The sequence below is a fragment of the Protopterus annectens genome, chromosome 9.part0 (assembly GCF_019279795.1).
Source record: "Protopterus annectens isolate FY-2018-M chromosome 9.part0, PAN1.0, whole genome shotgun sequence".
In the NCBI taxonomy this organism is placed as follows: domain Eukaryota; kingdom Metazoa; phylum Chordata; order Ceratodontiformes; family Protopteridae; genus Protopterus; species Protopterus annectens.
In genome coordinates this window covers 197,497,040-197,514,677 of record NC_056743.1, presented here as the reverse complement: position 1 = coordinate 197,514,677, position 17,638 = coordinate 197,497,040, and the positions used below count along the sequence as shown (strand labels likewise).

The 17,638-nt window shown below is 44.4% G+C and overlaps 1 protein-coding gene across 2 annotated transcripts in view; it reads right to left on the bottom strand.

Moving 5' to 3' along the window:
- Positions 1-4,196: 4,196 nt before the first annotated feature.
- Positions 4,197-17,638, bottom strand: part of PTPMT1 (protein tyrosine phosphatase mitochondrial 1) — a 188,487-nt gene continuing 175,045 nt past the window's right edge. For both annotated transcript variants that reach the window (XM_044082736.1, XM_044082737.1), the window contains exon 4: positions 4,197-4,849. In XM_044082736.1, coding sequence (XP_043938671.1) covers positions 4,718-4,849 — 132 coding nt within the window. In that variant the 3' untranslated portion in view covers positions 4,197-4,717. The remainder of the gene's footprint in view (positions 4,850-17,638) is intronic.

Genomic DNA, 17,638 nt, shown 5'->3' with positions numbered 1-17,638 from the left:
TATACAGGAAGAGTGCAGAGTCCCTGTAATCACAACTATGCAGGTAAAAGCTGCACTCTCTAAAGCCAAAAACACAGCATCCATGGGACCGGACAACATCCCAGGCTGCGTTTTACACTAACCTCAGAACGAACTGGCTCCCTACCTAAGCACCATGTTCAATAATAGCCTCGCATCAGGCTTTGTGCCCACTGAATGGCGCACAGCAACAGTTATCCCACTTCACAAAGGGGGAGCCACCACTAATCCCAGGAACTATCGTCCTATTAGCCTGATGAGCCTGGTCCGCAAGGCCATGGAACGTATCATCATGGAACTCATAAAACAAAGACATTGGTAACCTCCAAACTCTGGATCCCACCCAGTTCGGGTTTGGGAAAGGCAGATCATGCCTCCTGTACCCAATTGCATTCTTTGAGGCAGTCACCAAAGCCGTAGATAAGGCTAAGGTGGTTCACACAGCCTACCTTGAACTCGCCAAGGCTTTCGACACAATCCCCCATTCTGGAATTATAGCTAAACTCACTAAACTAGGTATAAATCCCCACATCACAAGATGGGTTGCCAAATGGCTCACTGACAGAACCCACACTATAAAAGTTGCAGACTCCAAATCTGACCTCAAACCAGTGACAAGTGGAGTACCACAGTGTTCAGTCCTGGGACCTCTCCTGTTTGGTATCTACTTCTGGGACCTCTCCTGTTTGGTATCTACTTCTCTGAAGTGCAATCTAACACAGAAGGCCTCTGTCTAACGAAGTTCGCAGACGACTGCAAACTAGGAGCCATAGTCAAATGATGTGGGTATCCTACAGAAGGGCCTCGCTGAGTCAGATGCCTGGTGTCAGAGCCATGGCCTCAAGCTCAATGCCAAAAAGTGCAGTGTCACCCCATCTGGTAAAAACTCTGTACCCATGAACTACCACATAGGCAGCAATCTACTTAACACCGAATGTGTGATAAGAGACCTTGGGACCCAGGTGGACAGTAGTCTCTCCTTTGATAGTCACATCACCACAGTAGTCAGGAAGTCCTTCTATGTGGCACACCTCATCATAAAAGGGTTCTCATCCAGGAAAAAAAGAGGTCATTGTTCCCCTCTACTCGACACTCATTAGACCCATTATAGAGTACAACGCCCCTTTTGGAATGTACCTCACAAGACATCTGCAGCATCTGGAAAGGCCACAGAAGTACCTCACAAAAAGGATTACTGGCCTCAACAAATGCCCTACACTGACCATCTCAAAAAACTCCAGCTTTACTCTGTAGCATATCGCCTACTCCAAGGTGATCTCTGCCTAACATATAAAGCTATGTCAAACCCAGAGCTGTTGGACATGCTACACCTAAAGAAATCCCAATCCCTCAGAGCTACATGCTCTAGGGACCTAAACCTTGTCACCACAATAAACAGGACATGCTGGAGGGATAGATTCCTGTCCCAGAGACTTCCCATACTCTGGGACAGGCTACCCATCTATGTCAAGCAAAATTCTTCCTTAGCACTCTTCAAGAAAAATCTTGATGAGTGGATGGGAAATAGGAAATAGACCCCGGGGATCACTTCTGTATCTCTGCTCAACAGTGGCACAGGAAAATAACTTTCCTTGGGTGGTGTAAGCCAGGGATCCTTGTTGGCTAGGCTTACTTAGGCCCTTGGAACCTATTGTGTTTACTGAGATAGTTCAACAATCACAAATGACCATTTGCAGGTACTGTCTAAACTTTGTGTAAACAGCGAGGGTGGTAGGAACATTATGTGGATGCAGGGGCTTGTCCTGCACTGCAGAAACTATTATTTTTCATTTCTGTTTTGTTTATTGTACTTTTTCTTTTGCATTAGTTAATCAGTGAAATGTGGCTCTACAAAAGTGTGCTCCAGATCATTATTTTACATAAGCCTAAACAGTGTGCTGAATGGATACATGCATATAAAGATATTTAGATACAGGCACAGTACGTATTTTGCATTTAATGTGCATTATCATTATCTGTATTAGTTTTTTTAAAGAAATTATGGCAGACTACGGTTTTGGTTACCTCTCTGTTCTCTTTGCGTTTATCATCATTACTCAGTAAACATTTCTGGTTCTTAACCTTCAAGGTGTCAACTCTCTCTAGACTGCTTAACTTCCACCAGCAGTCTTGAAGGTCTGGAAAATCAGACTTCCTTCCTTTCTCCCACCTCTTCCTATGTTAGGATCACAATCAGCATAAATACTCTCCCACAATTTACAGTTAGCACCTCCCACTCCCATTTCCAGACTATGTATAACTGAGGTCACCAGCCCTGTGACCAGAAATCCTGCTATAGTACTAATAGTGCAGCTCTCCATGGCCATGCTGTGGCACAAAAATAAAACTGTACAGTGAGTACAGGCAGGATGGAGTGGGTGGAGAAGAGTGTCAGGAGTGATTTGTGACATACGAGTACCAGTAAGAGTGAAAGGGAAGGTCTACAAGAGCGTAGTGAGACCAGCTATGTTATATGGGTTGGAGACAGTGGCATTGACAAAAAGGCAGGAGTCAGAGCTTGACGTGGCAGAGTTGAAGATGTTAAGATTTGCACTTGGTGTGACGAGGATGGACAGGATTAGGAATAAGTATATTAGAGGGTCAGCCCAGGTGGGAAGGTTTGGAGACAAAGCCAAAGAAGCAAGATTACATTGGTTTGGACATGTACTGAGGAGGGATGCAGAGTATATTGGGAAAAATATGTTAAGGATGAAGCTGCCAGGTAACAGGAAAAGAGGAAGGCCTAAGATAAGGTTTATGGATGTGGTGAGAGAGAACATGCAGGTGGTTGGTGTGACAGAGCAAGATGCAGAGTACAGGAAGAAATGGAAACAGTTGATCCGCTGTGGCGACCCCTAATGGGAGCACACGAAAGAAGAAGTGATCAGGCTTCAAAAGTACAGGTTACTAAGACTAGAGAACACAATCACACAATCACACTATATATACATTTTATATATATATATATATATATATATATATATATATATATATATATATATATATATATATATATATATAGATATAGATATATATATAGATATATATAGATATATACACACACACACCCATATATATATATATATATATATATATATATATATATATATATATATATATATTGTGTCTGTACAACAGCAAAGTATGGTTTCACCTTTAAACAGGCTTTTCCAATGCTTTCTGGAAGTTGTATAGGTGCTGTTGGCCTCCGTGCACCGAAATAATCCTAAACAATAAAAACATACATACATTTTATATAATACAATGCAGTGTGCATGATATGTATAATAATAGATCTGTGGCAGGGCTAGCCATCCATCGGTGTAAACCTTGGCTCTAGATGATTATCACTGTTGCAGTGATACCCTGACTTTACATGCAAAAATTAGAAAAAGGGGTTGTAGATGGATGGATGAATATAATATAATAGATTTGGGTATGTAAAGTTTAATCCAAGACTCATTTTATCTAAACTCAAAATATCTAAAAATTTAATCTGAAAGTCCTTTAGTCTAAAAGATATTTAGGGCACAATTCCAAAAGACATGCTCTCAGTGTAAGTGACCACTTAGACTGAGAGCAGGTCTTTTGGAATCTGGTCCCTGGAGTAAGCCTGTTTATAGATAGGTCTTACACTGAAGTCACTTACATTCAGAGCAAGTCTTTCAAAAACAGGGCAGACTTACTTTGAGAGCAACCTTTTTCGAATCTGGCCCTTAGTCTAATCACACTTGGTAAATGTAATTTGCTAATCAGAATTAATGTTTGTATGGTTTACACTGTAAGGATTACAAGGCAAATCAGTTTAGTGCACCATCTGTACCATGCTAATGCCCTCCCACAAGTTAGTACATCAGCAGTGATTCACTGTGTCTGTTTTCTGTTTTTCACTCTGAAGTCAGGAAATATGAGTAGGAGCCCTGTGCAAAAAAAAAAAAAAAAACTTTTGGAGAAGTATTTGCTGCATATGAAATCTTAGATGAAAAGTGATTTGATTAAACATGTTTAGATTAATTTTTAGATGTTTTGTGATTAGATAAAACGTGGCCTTAAATGTTATGCAATATATGCGTGTGTATTTATTTTTGAAAAAAGAATCCTTTTCTCCATATTGAAAAAACAAAGGCACTTATTCTGTTACAGTATTTATAGTATAAATCATAACAGACAAGAAATCATTACATAGTAAAAACAGATGTACATTTAATTGATGCGTCTCAAAAGAATTCTGTTCTAGTACAGATCTGTGTAGTTTTTTTCCCTATCCACATGACATGTAAATGCTTACCTCCTGCAAAAACTGTCAAACAATCATTCTAATTCTGTTACTTGAGGCAAGTATAGAAAAACAGCTACAATTACTTTGTCAGCATAAAAATGCATGGCATTCAGTTAACAGTGAAAATAAATCTGTTTAAAAGAATCTCTGCATTTTATATACAGATCCCATTTTGTGGCAGTGTCTATGGACATCCTAGTGAAATGAACACAGCAGCACATTTTAAAAATGAAAAAAAAATTCAATTACTCCAAACCACAGTTTAGAAAATCTGTTGTAGCTCAAATCATGCCCTGCTCAGGTAGAGTTGCTGTTGTGCATCAGCCACAGCCCATCGGTTCATGTTTCTCCTTCTGCTTGATTCAATCTTCCAGACATTTTAGCTGTACACTTCTGTTAATTTTACCAAACATTCTCTCATTATGCTCCTTCTGGGACACATGTCTGCTGATAGTAAGTCTGCAAGACCTTGAACTGACCCTGGCGGATGATTATGTGAGGACGAATTGAAGCAATAAGCTCACTAGCCTCCTTGGGAGTCCAGTGATATAACTATAAACAAAAAAAAAAAAAAGAATTTAGAATTAAATGGTTCCTCTTAAAAGGCGCTATGTTTTAAAGATTTAATTACTACTGAATACATTTTTATATATTATATCACTAATAATGATTTTCAAAAAATCATTTATTTTAATGTGACTGTACGGCATAATCTTCAGGAAAAGAACATACAGTTGTGTACACTTACCATAAATGTAAATGTTCGAGTGTATTCACTGTTGCAGTCATTACATTTGGGTAATCTGCTGGCAGGTTGCCCTCAGTCAGCCTGAATTCCAAAGTCTTGGGTCCTGCGTTGGTTGCTGTCTTCTCTTCCATGACGTCAGGGGTATAAAACATGCAGCCGACGCCATTTTCTTTAGTTTTTCTTGCCCCCGATGTCAGGTGCCCCCAAAAAGGTAGCAATAATATATATATATATATATATATATATATATATATATATATATATATATATATACATACATGCATCAATATAAACTTTACCTTCATCTACAAGCAAATACACCACATAGGTTATACAAGACAGAGAAGGAAAGATAAACTGTAGAATGACAGGGGGATGGTGGGAGGGTAACCTAGACTGCAACAGTGAATACACTCGAACATCTACATTTATGGTAAGGGTACACAACTGTACTATGTTCTTCGTGTTTCACTGTTGCAGTCATTACATTTGGGTACAGTCCCAAAGATATGGTTGGGAGGCTGGAGCTCAATAGCATTAGGTGTGGCTATAAGGCCCTGCAGCACTCCAGCACTACAGTAGCAAAACCTGCCCTGGACACAGAAGTAGAGAGGCAAATGTTAATGCTTTGTAAAGGTGTGAACAACTCCAAGTAGCAGCCTCTAGAATGTCTTTGTACTCCTCTGAGAAAGGCTGCTGAAGTAGCTGCAGCTCTGGTGGAATGAGACCTAATGCCCTTGGGCACAGGTTTACCATGGTGCAAGTAGCAGAAACAGATGCAGCGGCTTATCCACTTTGAAATTGTCTGCTTTGAAATAGCCTTTCCTTCCGATACTGCAGCATATGACACTAGTAATTGCTCAGTTTTTCTTAAAGCTTTAGTCCTACTCAAGTAGAATCTTAGCTGTCTGTGTACGTCCAAGGAATGCAGAATTCTCTCCCCTTTGTTCTGCGGATTTGGATAAAAAGTTGGCAGATGAATTGTTTTTGTTAAGAGTCACACTGGAAACCACCTTAGGCATAAAAGTAGGATTTGTCCTCAGCGACACCCTGTCTGGGTAAAATATGAGAAAAGGCTCTACAGCCATGAGGGCCTGTAGCTCTGAAACTCTTCTTGCTGAAGTGATTGCTAGTAGCAGGGCTGTCTTCCATGATAAGAACTTTATATCAGCGGTAGCAGCTGGTTCAAATGGAGGCAGGGTGAGATTTTCCAACACATAATTGAGGTCCCAGGTAATGGTGATCTTCTAGGAAGCCTTAAATTTTTGGCTCCTCTAAGATACTGCTTTAGTAAAGGATGAGAAAATATTGGTGGCTCTGTATTGTAATGAGCCAAAATGGCAGAAGCATGGATCTTGATTGATGAGAAAGATAGGCCTTTGTCAAGCATCCCAATTAAGTATTATAATATCTGAGGAATCTGTGGTTCTGCTGTATCAGTTCCTTGTGCTTGATTCCAAGCACAGAATCTCTTCCATTTGTCAGCATAAGATTTTGTAGTACTAGGCCTTCCGGCTTCCAAAATGACATCCATCACAGCTTTACTGAGAGGTGTCGTTTGTATGATTACATGATTAGCCATGCTGCCAGGTCCAAGGTCTGTAGTTAATTGTGCAGGATCCGACTGTTTTGCTGGGACAGTAGTTGTGGTCTCCGAGGCAAGGTCCAAGCTGGGTATTGAGACAAGTTCCTTAGGATTGGGTACCAGTCTGGGGCAATTAATATCATCTTTGGTTTCTCTTGTCTGACTTTTAGGAGGACCTTGGGTAGAAGAGGCAGAGGAGGAAAGGTGTAAACTGATAGGTTTTTCCAACTGAAGGATAGGGCGTCCACTTTCCATGCTTGTCTGTGATAAGTCCTTGTGCAGAATCTTTTCAATTGATAATTTTGAGGAGAGGCAAAAAGATCTATGTCTGGGCTCCCCCATTTCTTTGTTATCATGCTGAAGACTTGTGGATTTAGTTTCCACTTGTGAGGATCCATAAGGTTTCTGCTTAAATCATCTGCCATAGTGTTTTGTTTTCCTGGCAGGAATTGAGCTTGAAGATGTATTTGGTAGGTCAAAGCTGTGTCCCACAGTGCCATGGCTAATCTGCAAAGGGAGTATGAGTGTGTGCCCCTTGCTTGTTTGTATACCACATGACTGTGGTGTTGTCCATCTTTATCAGTAGTTGTCCTGGATGAAGTAAGTCCTTGAAGGCTGTTAGGGCATTTTGAACAGCTAACATTTTTTTTGGTTGATATGTAGATGCATTTGTTTTGGTGCCCATATGCCCTGAATGCATCTTCCTGCCATGTGGGCCCCCCAGGCATAATCTGCTGCGTCTGTTGTTAAGGTTTGGCTGGCAGGGGGTAGAGTGAAGGGCCGTCCCATGTTTTGGTGACAGGCCTTTGCCCACCATAGAAACTCCTGTTGCAGGCAGGAAATGAGAGGAATCATTGTTTCCAGACTGTGTAAATGTTGACTCCATAAACTTTTTAGGTACCATTGAAGTTTCCTCATATGCAGTCTTGCATATGGAATTAGTAGGATGCAGGATGCCATGAAGCCCAGAGCCTGCAGAATTTGACTTGCAGAAGACTGGGTTTTTGTTGCCATCAGTTTGAAGTAAGTAGTCAGTTGCCTTTGTTTGTCTGGTGTGAGGTAAGCCATCTGGGCAGTTGTATTCAAGCTTGCACCCAGGAATGTTATCTTTTGAGAGGGTACCAGTTATGATTTCTTTTTGTTTATTGTGTACCCTAGGCATGTTAGAAGCCTTTTCACAAACACCAGGTGTCGTAGAAGAGAATGTCCTTGTTCTCTGCTTGAATGAGACAGTCGTCCAAGTAAGGATATATTTGTATACATCTTTGTCTGCAAAATGCAATTACTGATGCCAGGCACTTTGTAAAGACCCTGGGCGCAGTAGATAAGCCAAAGGGCAGTGCAGAGAATTGGTAATGCATTAAGCCAGCCTTGAATCTGAGGTATCTTCTGCACGACTGTCTTATTGGGACATGCAGGTATGCCTCTTTTAGGTCTAAAGTCACCAGCCAAGCATTCTTGCCCAGCATGGGCAGAAGCTGCTGCAAAGTGAGCATTTTGAATTTTGGAATGTCCAGGTATGTGTTCAAAATTGATAAATCCAGTATTGGCCGCCAGGCCTTGTCCTTTCTGGGTACCAAGAACAGTCTTGAGTAAAAACCTTGTCCTTTTTACTGTTCTGGTACTGTCTGAATGGCCCCCATACCCATGAGGGACGTAACCTGTTTCTGTGCCTCTGCCCATTGATTTTTTGGCAGATCTGGCCAACCATTTGTCAATGGCAGAGTGTGGAAGTGGAATCTGTATCCCTGTGATACGATGTTTAGTACCCACTTTGCCTGGGTTATTAACTGCTAATTTCAAGCAAAAAGTGCTAATTTTCCCCCATGGGTGCTGCCAAAAGATAAGTGCTTGGTGTAGGCAGAGGGAAGTCATTGGGATTGCTTTCTGTAGGTTTATGCTTTATCTCCTCCAAACTTGGAGGTGGATGTGCCCCATTGCTCTGACCTGTATGAGTCTTGCACCTGGTATCTGGAACCCTTAGGGCGTCTGGATTTGCCCCTTTGAGCTCTGTCTGACACAGGAAAGGACCAATTTTTTGTACGCCGATGTCTACTGAATCTGGGTGGCTGCACTTGTAAGAAGTCTTTAACACTTTGCATAGACTTAGCTTTGTCTTCCATTTTCTTTAAAACCTTTTCTGCCTTAATACCAAACAGAGGATCATGCTGTAGAGGTGCATCTAGCAATTTAGCTTTAACATGGTCAGGCAAATTTTGTTCCTTTAACCAAGCATGCCTCCTAATCACAGATCCAGTAACTGCGGCCCTGCAGGAGGCCTCCAAGAATCAAAACCACATTGCAAAGCTGGAAAGTATGCTTTCCAACTTGTTCAGCTGTATGCAATAATTTCTGCAATTCTTTATTTTCTGCACATTCTGAAATCATCATCATTTTCTGTTTCAGCAATCCCATAACATGTTGTTGGTACTTAAGCATATGAAATTGACAGTTTAAGGCCCTGATCGCCAAGCTTGCAGATGTATAAACCTTTTTTCCCCATCTGTCCAGTGCCCTTGAATCCCTGTCAGAGGGGGTAGGGTTTTTTGCTGTAGAGGCCTTAACTCCCTTTGGACCCTGTGAAATAGTTTCAGGATCAGCAGCAGGGTTTCTAAATAAACAGTTACTGGATCTGTGATTAGGAGGCATGCTTGGTTAAAGGAACAAAATTTGCCTGAATATCTGCCAGGCTTACTGGGAGCCAGAGATAAGGAGTCAGGGGTCAAGCTTGAATCCGAAAACACATCATCCACAATGTCTAAAACGGGGAATGGCTAAAGGCTTGTGCTGAGGGAGAAGATGGAAATCCCTGAGCCTCTTTTTTGATTCTGAGAAGTCTTGACTCTCCCAGTGAAAATGCTCCCTCAAAGTATGCAGGGTTTCTCCAAATGAATAATCCTCAGGAGGATATGCAGATGGAATAGACTCCTCAGCATCAGAATCCTCATAGGGAGGTATAGATAATTCCTGATCAGAAGAAATAGAAACCTGATCTGAAGATTCATAATCAGTGTCTTGCCTAGGCCTCTTATCTGGAGGGGGATGGGTACCCCTGATCAAGGTAATGAGGTCTTCAGCCATTTTGATCATCTGTTTTTTAGGCATGGAGGCCTGTGCACGTGGCTCATGTGTCAATTTTTTAGTTTTAGAAGTTGCTTTTGTCTTTGGTTCTGCAGCTGTCATCGGTTTGATGTACAAATGTTGAGGTCTGAATACACCCTCAGAAGCCGGTGCCTGCTTAGCAGCTCCGGACTCATCTGAGGGGGATACATCTGTCGGTCCAATACCTTGAGTATCTTGCGGCATGCCGGACTCCACATGGGTGTCGGTAGAGGCCTGCGACTCAAAGGTAGCGGGTATCAGGGGCTGCGAAGGCACCTCATTGAGTACCGGCGACTGGCTTAGGAGAAGCTTTGCCGTCGGTTTTGGATCTCGACTGCCTTTCTCTGTCCTTTTCTTTGCGGTTTTTATGTACTCCGGTAGTCGGATTGCTATCCGATGACATTTCTGGGTAGTTAAATCTGTTTCCAAAATACTTTGATGCAAAAATATACTGACGCTTAATATTGCGTTGGTTAAATCTAGCACAAAACCGACAGCCCGTCACATTGTCATCAGGGCCTAGGGAAGGAATACAGTATAAATGGAAATCGTTATGAGGTATTTGCTTCCCATAAGTAATACAATTATTAACTTTTTCTGACATCGGTAAAAAGCAAGAAAAAAAGTTTCCCCAATGGGGTACTTAGCTTTAGTGAAGACTTCGGTTCTGAAACTCAAACTTGAATATTTCAGTAGTCGGCCGACCGGCACTTGCGAAATGTTTCTGCTTCAGGCACTGCGCAGCAAGAAAGACAAAAGAAAATGGCGTCGGCTGCATGTTTTATACCCCTGACGACCTGACGTCATGGAAGAGAAGACAGCAAGCGATGCAGGACCCAAGACTTTGGAATTCAGACCGACTGAGGGCAACCTGCCAGCAGATTACCCAAATGTAATAACTGCAACAGTGAAACACGAAGAACATCCAACAGCAATTAAAATGTTTATTCATTAGCCTAGGTAAGCACGCTGAGAAATGGATAAAGCAGTTTAGCATGAGGAAAGCAGCATTGTGATGCAGTATGCACAGCAGAATTTTTAAGAAGTCACTTATGTGTACCTAGGGAAAGGAAATCACTTTCTTCAACACCACATGCTAAACGGTGTGGCAGAAGGTTTTATCTATACTTTTATTAAGAGTTATGTACTTACCATAACCTGGCATCTGTGTTATGCTATGTCATCATTCTTCATCATAGAGTCTAGCATCCAATATTGGATCCAAGCCGGCAATATACTACAAATAGATCCAAGGGTCTAGCTCCTCCCTCTGCCACGATGCCCCACTGCCTTCTGACTCCCAGATCGAGTATGCTGCAATGTAGCTCAAACTACTCCTGCAAGACTGGAGAAAAAACAATCCAACTTCCTCCCTGATCTACAAGGTAGGGGAGTGGTGGGAGGGGAATAATGTGATGAATGATGACGTAGGATAACACAGATGCCAAGTTACGTACCTAACTCTTAATCTCATGTTATCAAAGTCATCATTCATCACCATAGGGTCAGAGTCCCCAGCTACCATCTACCCTGGGAGGCCCCAAGCAAGGACATGCCGGAGCACTGTAGAGCCAAAGTAAGCCTCACTCCTAGAAATCATATCAATCTTGTAGTGGGAAATGAATGTGTGAGGGTTAGACAATGTGGCAGCAGCACAAATGTTATCAATAGAAAGCCTTGCTAAAAAGGCTGAAGAAGTTGCTGCAGACCTAGCAGAATGAGTTTTGACTTTTCCTGAAACCTCAAGGTGGGTAAGGTCATAGACAATGGGAAAAAGTGACCTTAGAAACTGGAAGACCATATCTACTAGGGGAAAAGGTCACAAAAAGCTGTTCTGACTTACGAAAACCTTTTGTCCTATGCAGATAGAACCACAACTGTCAGTGAACATCCAAGGTTTGTAGGATGTACTCCCCTTTCTTGGAATATATGGGGAAGAACATTGGAAGCTGAATACATTGGTTTAGAGAAGATTCAGAAGTAATCTTGGGCAAGAAGGAGGGGTTCGTCCTAAGACTCTGTCCTTGTGAAAAATCATGTAAGGAGGAGTAATAGTGAGAACTTGCACTTCTGAGACCCTCCTAGCTGAGGTAATAGCCACCAGGAAGGCCATCTTCCAAGAAAGGAACTTGAGATCGCAGGAACTAGAAGGCTCAAAAGGACTCCTAGTTAGAGACTGCAAAACCAGTGTGAGGTCCCAATGAGGCGAAAGAGCCTTAATCAGTGGCCAAAGCAGAAAAACCCTTTTCATAAACACTTTACAAAGCCTATATGAAAAGGTAGACTCAGAATTCTCATGAAAGTTGGAAATCTCCACCAACTGCAGCTTGACAGTAGAAAACCTGCTCCAGCTTGGTAAAGAGAGGACAAGAACAAAAGTATGTCTGAAACTGAAGCAGAAAAGGTATCCAGATTCCTGCTCTTAGCCCAGACAGAAAACCTTTTCCACCCACTACTATATACCTTTCTAGTGGAGGGTTTCTGGGAAGCTAGAATGATACATTTAATGGGGGATGCTAGCCTGGACTGTTTTACAATCAACGGAATTGAAGAAACCATGCAGTTAAATGAAGGGCCTGAAGGTCTGGGAAAGGAAGCCCCGATGGATGGGAAATCACATCCTGATGTGGATCCAGTACCCATGGCGGATACTTCAGATGAGACCTGATGAAGGGGAACCACCGCTGACGAGACCAGAAAGGGGCAATGAGGATAAGGGATGTTCCTCAGACGTTGCACTTTCTTCAGAACCTTGGGTATTAAGGGGGACTGGAGGGTAAGCGTAAAGGAGACCCAGAGGCCAATCGTGGAGTAAGGCATCCCTTAGTGACTCCCCTGGAGGAGGGATGAAGGCAAAGTACCTGCTGCATTTGTGGTTGGCTGGGAGGCAAAAAGGTCGCAGCACGGTTGACCCCAATGGTCGAAAATCTGCTCCACCACAAAAGGATTGAGGGACCACTCATGAGGACTCATGATTGAACTGCTGAGCCTGTTGGCCAACATGATGGAATCTCCAGGTATGTATGTTGCAATAAGGAAGCGCTCGGAGGACAGCACCCATTCCCACACACTCATGGCCTCGCTGCACAATGGGTAAGAACGTGTTCTCCCCTGTTTGTTGACATGCCAGACCACTGCCATGTTGTCTGTCTGAACTATAATCATCCCTAGAGTAAGGCAGTCCTAGAAGGTTTGCAATGATAGAAGAACTGCTCTCATCACTAGAAAGTTTATATGGAACTTGGTCTCTACTGGGGACCAAGTGCCTTGGACAGTCTTCCCCTGAAAATGTCACACCCCCACCTCAGCAGGGAGGCATCAGTGGTCACTGTGGCCATGGGCGGTGGGAGAGAAAAGGACCCACCTAGAGAGAGATCCTGAGACTGAAGCCCTCACCGGAGGTGACGTCTGCACACGGGTGTCAGTTTAATGGTCATGGACAGGGGATGAAACAGAGCCGACCACTGGACAACTAAGGTCCATTGTAACACTGGTATATGGTATCTGGCCAGAGGAAGAAGATGACTGGCCGAGGCCATGGATCCGAGAGCCCAAAGAACCAGGTGAATCGGGGGGGGGGGGTGTAACAGGTCTAAGATCTGTGTGACCTGTTCCTGGATCAACTGAATTCTGTGCAAAGGTAAAGGTGCCATCTCCGAAAAGGAGTCTAACTGAACTCCTATGAATTCCAACTGTTGAGTGGGGATCATCTTGGACTTCGCAAGATTGACAGTGATCCCCCAACTCACGAAGAATGGAAGAACATAATGAATTGCTTGTATCACGGAAAGATTGATCTTGCTGAGATCCAGAATAGGACATAGGTCCCCCGTCTTTTTGGCACTAAAAAGAAACAAGAGTAAGTGCCAGATGCTTTTTGCCCTGCTGGGATCTCCTGGATTGCTCTTTTTAGAAGAAGAAGTTGTCAAACTTCTTTGAAGGCCAACTCGCTCTGACTTGGTGGAACGTCTGGGAAGTAACGTCTTACTGGAGGAGGTTCTGAAAAGGAATGAAATAGTCCCTGTAAATGATATTTAACACCCACTGATCGGAAGTGATGTTCATCCAGGCTAGTAAGTGTAGGGAAATGCGACCCCCAACTGCCTCCAGGGCAGAGCAGCCAGGCAATGCTTCAGGAGCGCTGATCGGGCTGCTCAGAAAAGGGTTCCCTGGAACTCTGATTTTGCAGACACCCTCCCCCCCCCCCACCTCTAGGGCAGCATCATCCAATGAAACCTCTCCCTCTACCTCTGGAAGAGGAATCCTCAGGAGCTTCCTGGAAGGGAAACTGTGACTTATGGAACCACATCTTCCTAGTTCCCTGTTGGGTCTTAAAAGAAGGCCCTCTGGGTAGTAGAAAGCTTGATCCCCACCTCAGACAGAGTCTTCCCTTCCTGCTCACTGCAGGTCAAAGTGTCCTTCACAGAAGGTCCAAAAAGAGTAGAACCATTGAGGGGGGCATTGGTAAAAGATGCCTTGAAGGGTTCCGCGAACCCACATAAACATAACCAGGCATGACGCCTCAAAGCAATGCCGGTACCAGCTGCCCAAGAGGTGGCTTCCACAGCATTGAAAATTAACATCATTGAGGAATTCACGAGGGAAGTCAGAGTGGATAGCTTGGGAGACACCTTCTTAAGGTCCTCCACTGGCAACATCTCTGTAAGGGAAGTGGAAAGCTCTTGGAACAAATCTCTTTGGAGGTGGGCAAAATGTGTCAAATAATTTGTCACTCTCAGTCCAAAAGTAGCTGAGGTATAAACACGCATCTCAAAACAGTCTATCGGCTGGGACTCCTTTTTCAGGGGATGGACCATGGAGCTCTGCTCTGCTAGCGCCTTTTTAGTGGAGGCGGCAACCAAGATAACATCGACTGGGATACCTTTACTCCAGAAAGAACAGTTCATAGGATGTCTAAGAAATTTGTCACCCCTTTTTGGAACAGGCTCCACCATGTCCGGTTCCTTTCAGGTCCTGCTGGCAGTCAGATCTACTAACTCATCAGCAAGGTGGAACACCCGGGAGGCAGACATGCCAATCCCAAAGGCCTTCAGAACCACAGACTCCTCCAAAGATGGGGGTTGGGGAGACAATCTGCCCCTTTGCTTCAAGATTTCAAGGATGTCTCCAAAGGAGGCATCATCAGGCGGAGATCTGGGGGGACCCATCTCCTTCCTTGAGGTCCATATCCTCGCTGAAGGACTCCACAGGGAGTCCAAGTGCCTCCTGTTGCACTTTCTCTTAAGATGTACCTCCTCTGCTGGGGGCTCTGTGGAGGACTCGGAAGAGACAGGGAATCCCAAAGGGGAGGAAACCCCCTTTAAGCTCGATCAGGAGGGCCGACCCTGGACAGGATGGGAGGCCTCACCAGCCGAAGTAGAGATAGAGGCACTGAGGGGCCGGGAGGTTAGACAGAGGAAATTCCAGTCCTGGAGAATGTCATCTCTACCACCCAGAAAGCAGAGGGGCTGGAAGCGGGCCCGTCCCACACTTCCGAGGGAGAGGTCCCCTGGGGAGGAGGAACGAGTCCAGAAATAGTACCGCATCTCCCAGATGATACCGCCCGGTGCTATCGAAGGCTGAAGCACCGAGGAGAAGAGACCAGTCCAAGTAGACAGTACACCAGACCCCCCCCCCCCCACAGAGCCGGCGTCAACCACTCTGGTATGGGGCTCACCCTGCTCTGAGGGTGGAGGAACAGAATAAGCCAGGGACCCCAAATGGGTTGAGAAACAGGGAATACTTGTTCTCGCCAGAATCCGACCACAGGTATCCTGATCCCTAGATCCCAAAGCCACCTGTGGTTGGATGAGGAAAATGAGAAACTAGGAAGGGTGAGGCCCTCATGGCTTGATGTACTGATGAAGGGTGGTGAGCCCAAAAGCTTTACTCATTAAATTTTGGCATTTAAGTGTGTTCTTGGATGGGCAGGAGAAGCCAGGATCCCCAACTCTATTTGGGCTTTGAGGAAGCTCTTCATCATCCTGTCTATATCTGAGGGTAAGAGACTCCGCGAAGATCTAGAGGAGAACAGAAGTGGGTAGACTTAGAGGGAGATCTCCCTGACCTACTGTGATGTTTTAGGGTACTGCTCCGATGTCTTGGAGCTGATTGCATCAACTGTTTGGAGGTAGAAGGGACTACTACCTCATCCAAGATTATAATCGGATCTAAAGGCCTAGATGAACTGGTCAGATCCGAGGCTGGCCTTATCTTGTTTGAATACAAGGGCCTCTGAACTGGACAGGCCCTGGGTCTGTGGGACAGCTCAGCAGCTCTTGGCTCTGAGACGGACCAGGCTGGATTTGGATCCGGAGACTTGGGATCCGACAGCCGCAGTTTCTGAAAAGGAGCTGGTTGGAAAGAAGGGGTCTTCCTCTTCGGAAGAGGAAGCCTTTGTGGGGGAAACAAAGAGTCCCCCCAGGCCAGACCCTTTAACAAGAGTTTGTTGCGGCGCTCCACCAAGGCCCTAGGGTTAAATGCAGCAGAAATGTTGCATTCAACTTCCAACCGACAAAATTCATAAAACTAAATTAAACTAAACTAAACCACTCAAACACACCAACAAACTACAACAGTACAGCCCTTACGACTACAAGAAAAAAGGGTGCCAAAACCCAACGCACACTAACGAAGATGAAAATCTAAGCTAAGGGAAGGGAGGTAACAAACTACAATAAAAAGTACAGTTGTGTATGCTTACCACAAATGTAGATGTTAGAGTGTCTTCACCTGTTGCAGTCATCACATTTGGGTTATCCCTGCCAAGGTAGCCCTCGGCCGGCCTGAACACCAGAGACTTAGTACTTCTGTGTCGGTTGCTGTCGCTTGAGGACTGACATCAGGTCCTCAGTGGTATAAAGGAAGGCAGCTGATGCCATTACATCAGGTTTTTCTTGCCCTAACCTGTCAGGAGCCCCCAAAGTAGGAGGCCAGGCTCTGGTGGCAGAACCCCACCAGTGGAAAATAAATACCAATAGGTCTCTTGTAAGGAAAGGAGAACAACAAGGAAGAAAGGTAACAAAAAGTGGAAAAGGGGGATGGAGGGATGGAAACCAGGACTGCAACAGTGAAGACACTCGGACATCTACATTTATGGTAAGTGTACACAACTGTACTATTTTCTTCTGTTTCACTGTTGCAGTCATCACATTTGGGTAGATTCTCAAAGCTGAGGAAATGGGTGGAGGCAGTTAAGGAAGCTAGGGGCTGGCTAGCATGCCCTGCAAGACTGCAGAGGCAAACCCTGCCCTGTATTTGGAGAAGAGAGGCAGGTGGTAATGCTTGGTAAAGGTGTGAACAGATGTCCAGGTGGCAGCCTCCAGGATGTCCCTGGTGGGAATTCCTCTGAGGAAAGCTGCTTTGGTGGAGGCTGCTCTGATGGAGTGTCTCATGACTCCTTTGGGGGGAGGCTTGCCATGCTGTTTGTAGCAGAAATGGATGCAGTGTGCTATCCATTTGGAAATGGTTTGCTTGGAGATGGCTTTGCCCTCTGCCCCTGAAGCAAAGCTAACCAGCAGTTGATCAGACTTTCTGAAGGGTTTAGTCCTGTCCAGATAGTATCTGAGCTGTCTGTGCACATCTAGAGAGTGCAGAATCCTTTCACCCTTGTTCTGAGGGTTAGGAAAGAAGGTGAGCAAATGGATGGATTGGTTGAGAGCCATGCTGGACACCACCTTGGGCATGAAGGATGGATTAGTTCTGAGGGATACCCTGTCTGCATGGATGATGATGAAGGGTTACACAGCCATGAGTGCTTGCAGCTCAGAGACTCTTCTGGCTGAAGTGATGGCCAGAAGGAAGGCTGTCTTCCAGGAGAGAAATTTTAGCTCTGCAAGAGAAACTGGTTCAAAAGGGGGCAGGGTGAACTTTTCCAAGACAAAGTTAAGGTCCCAAGCTGGTGTTG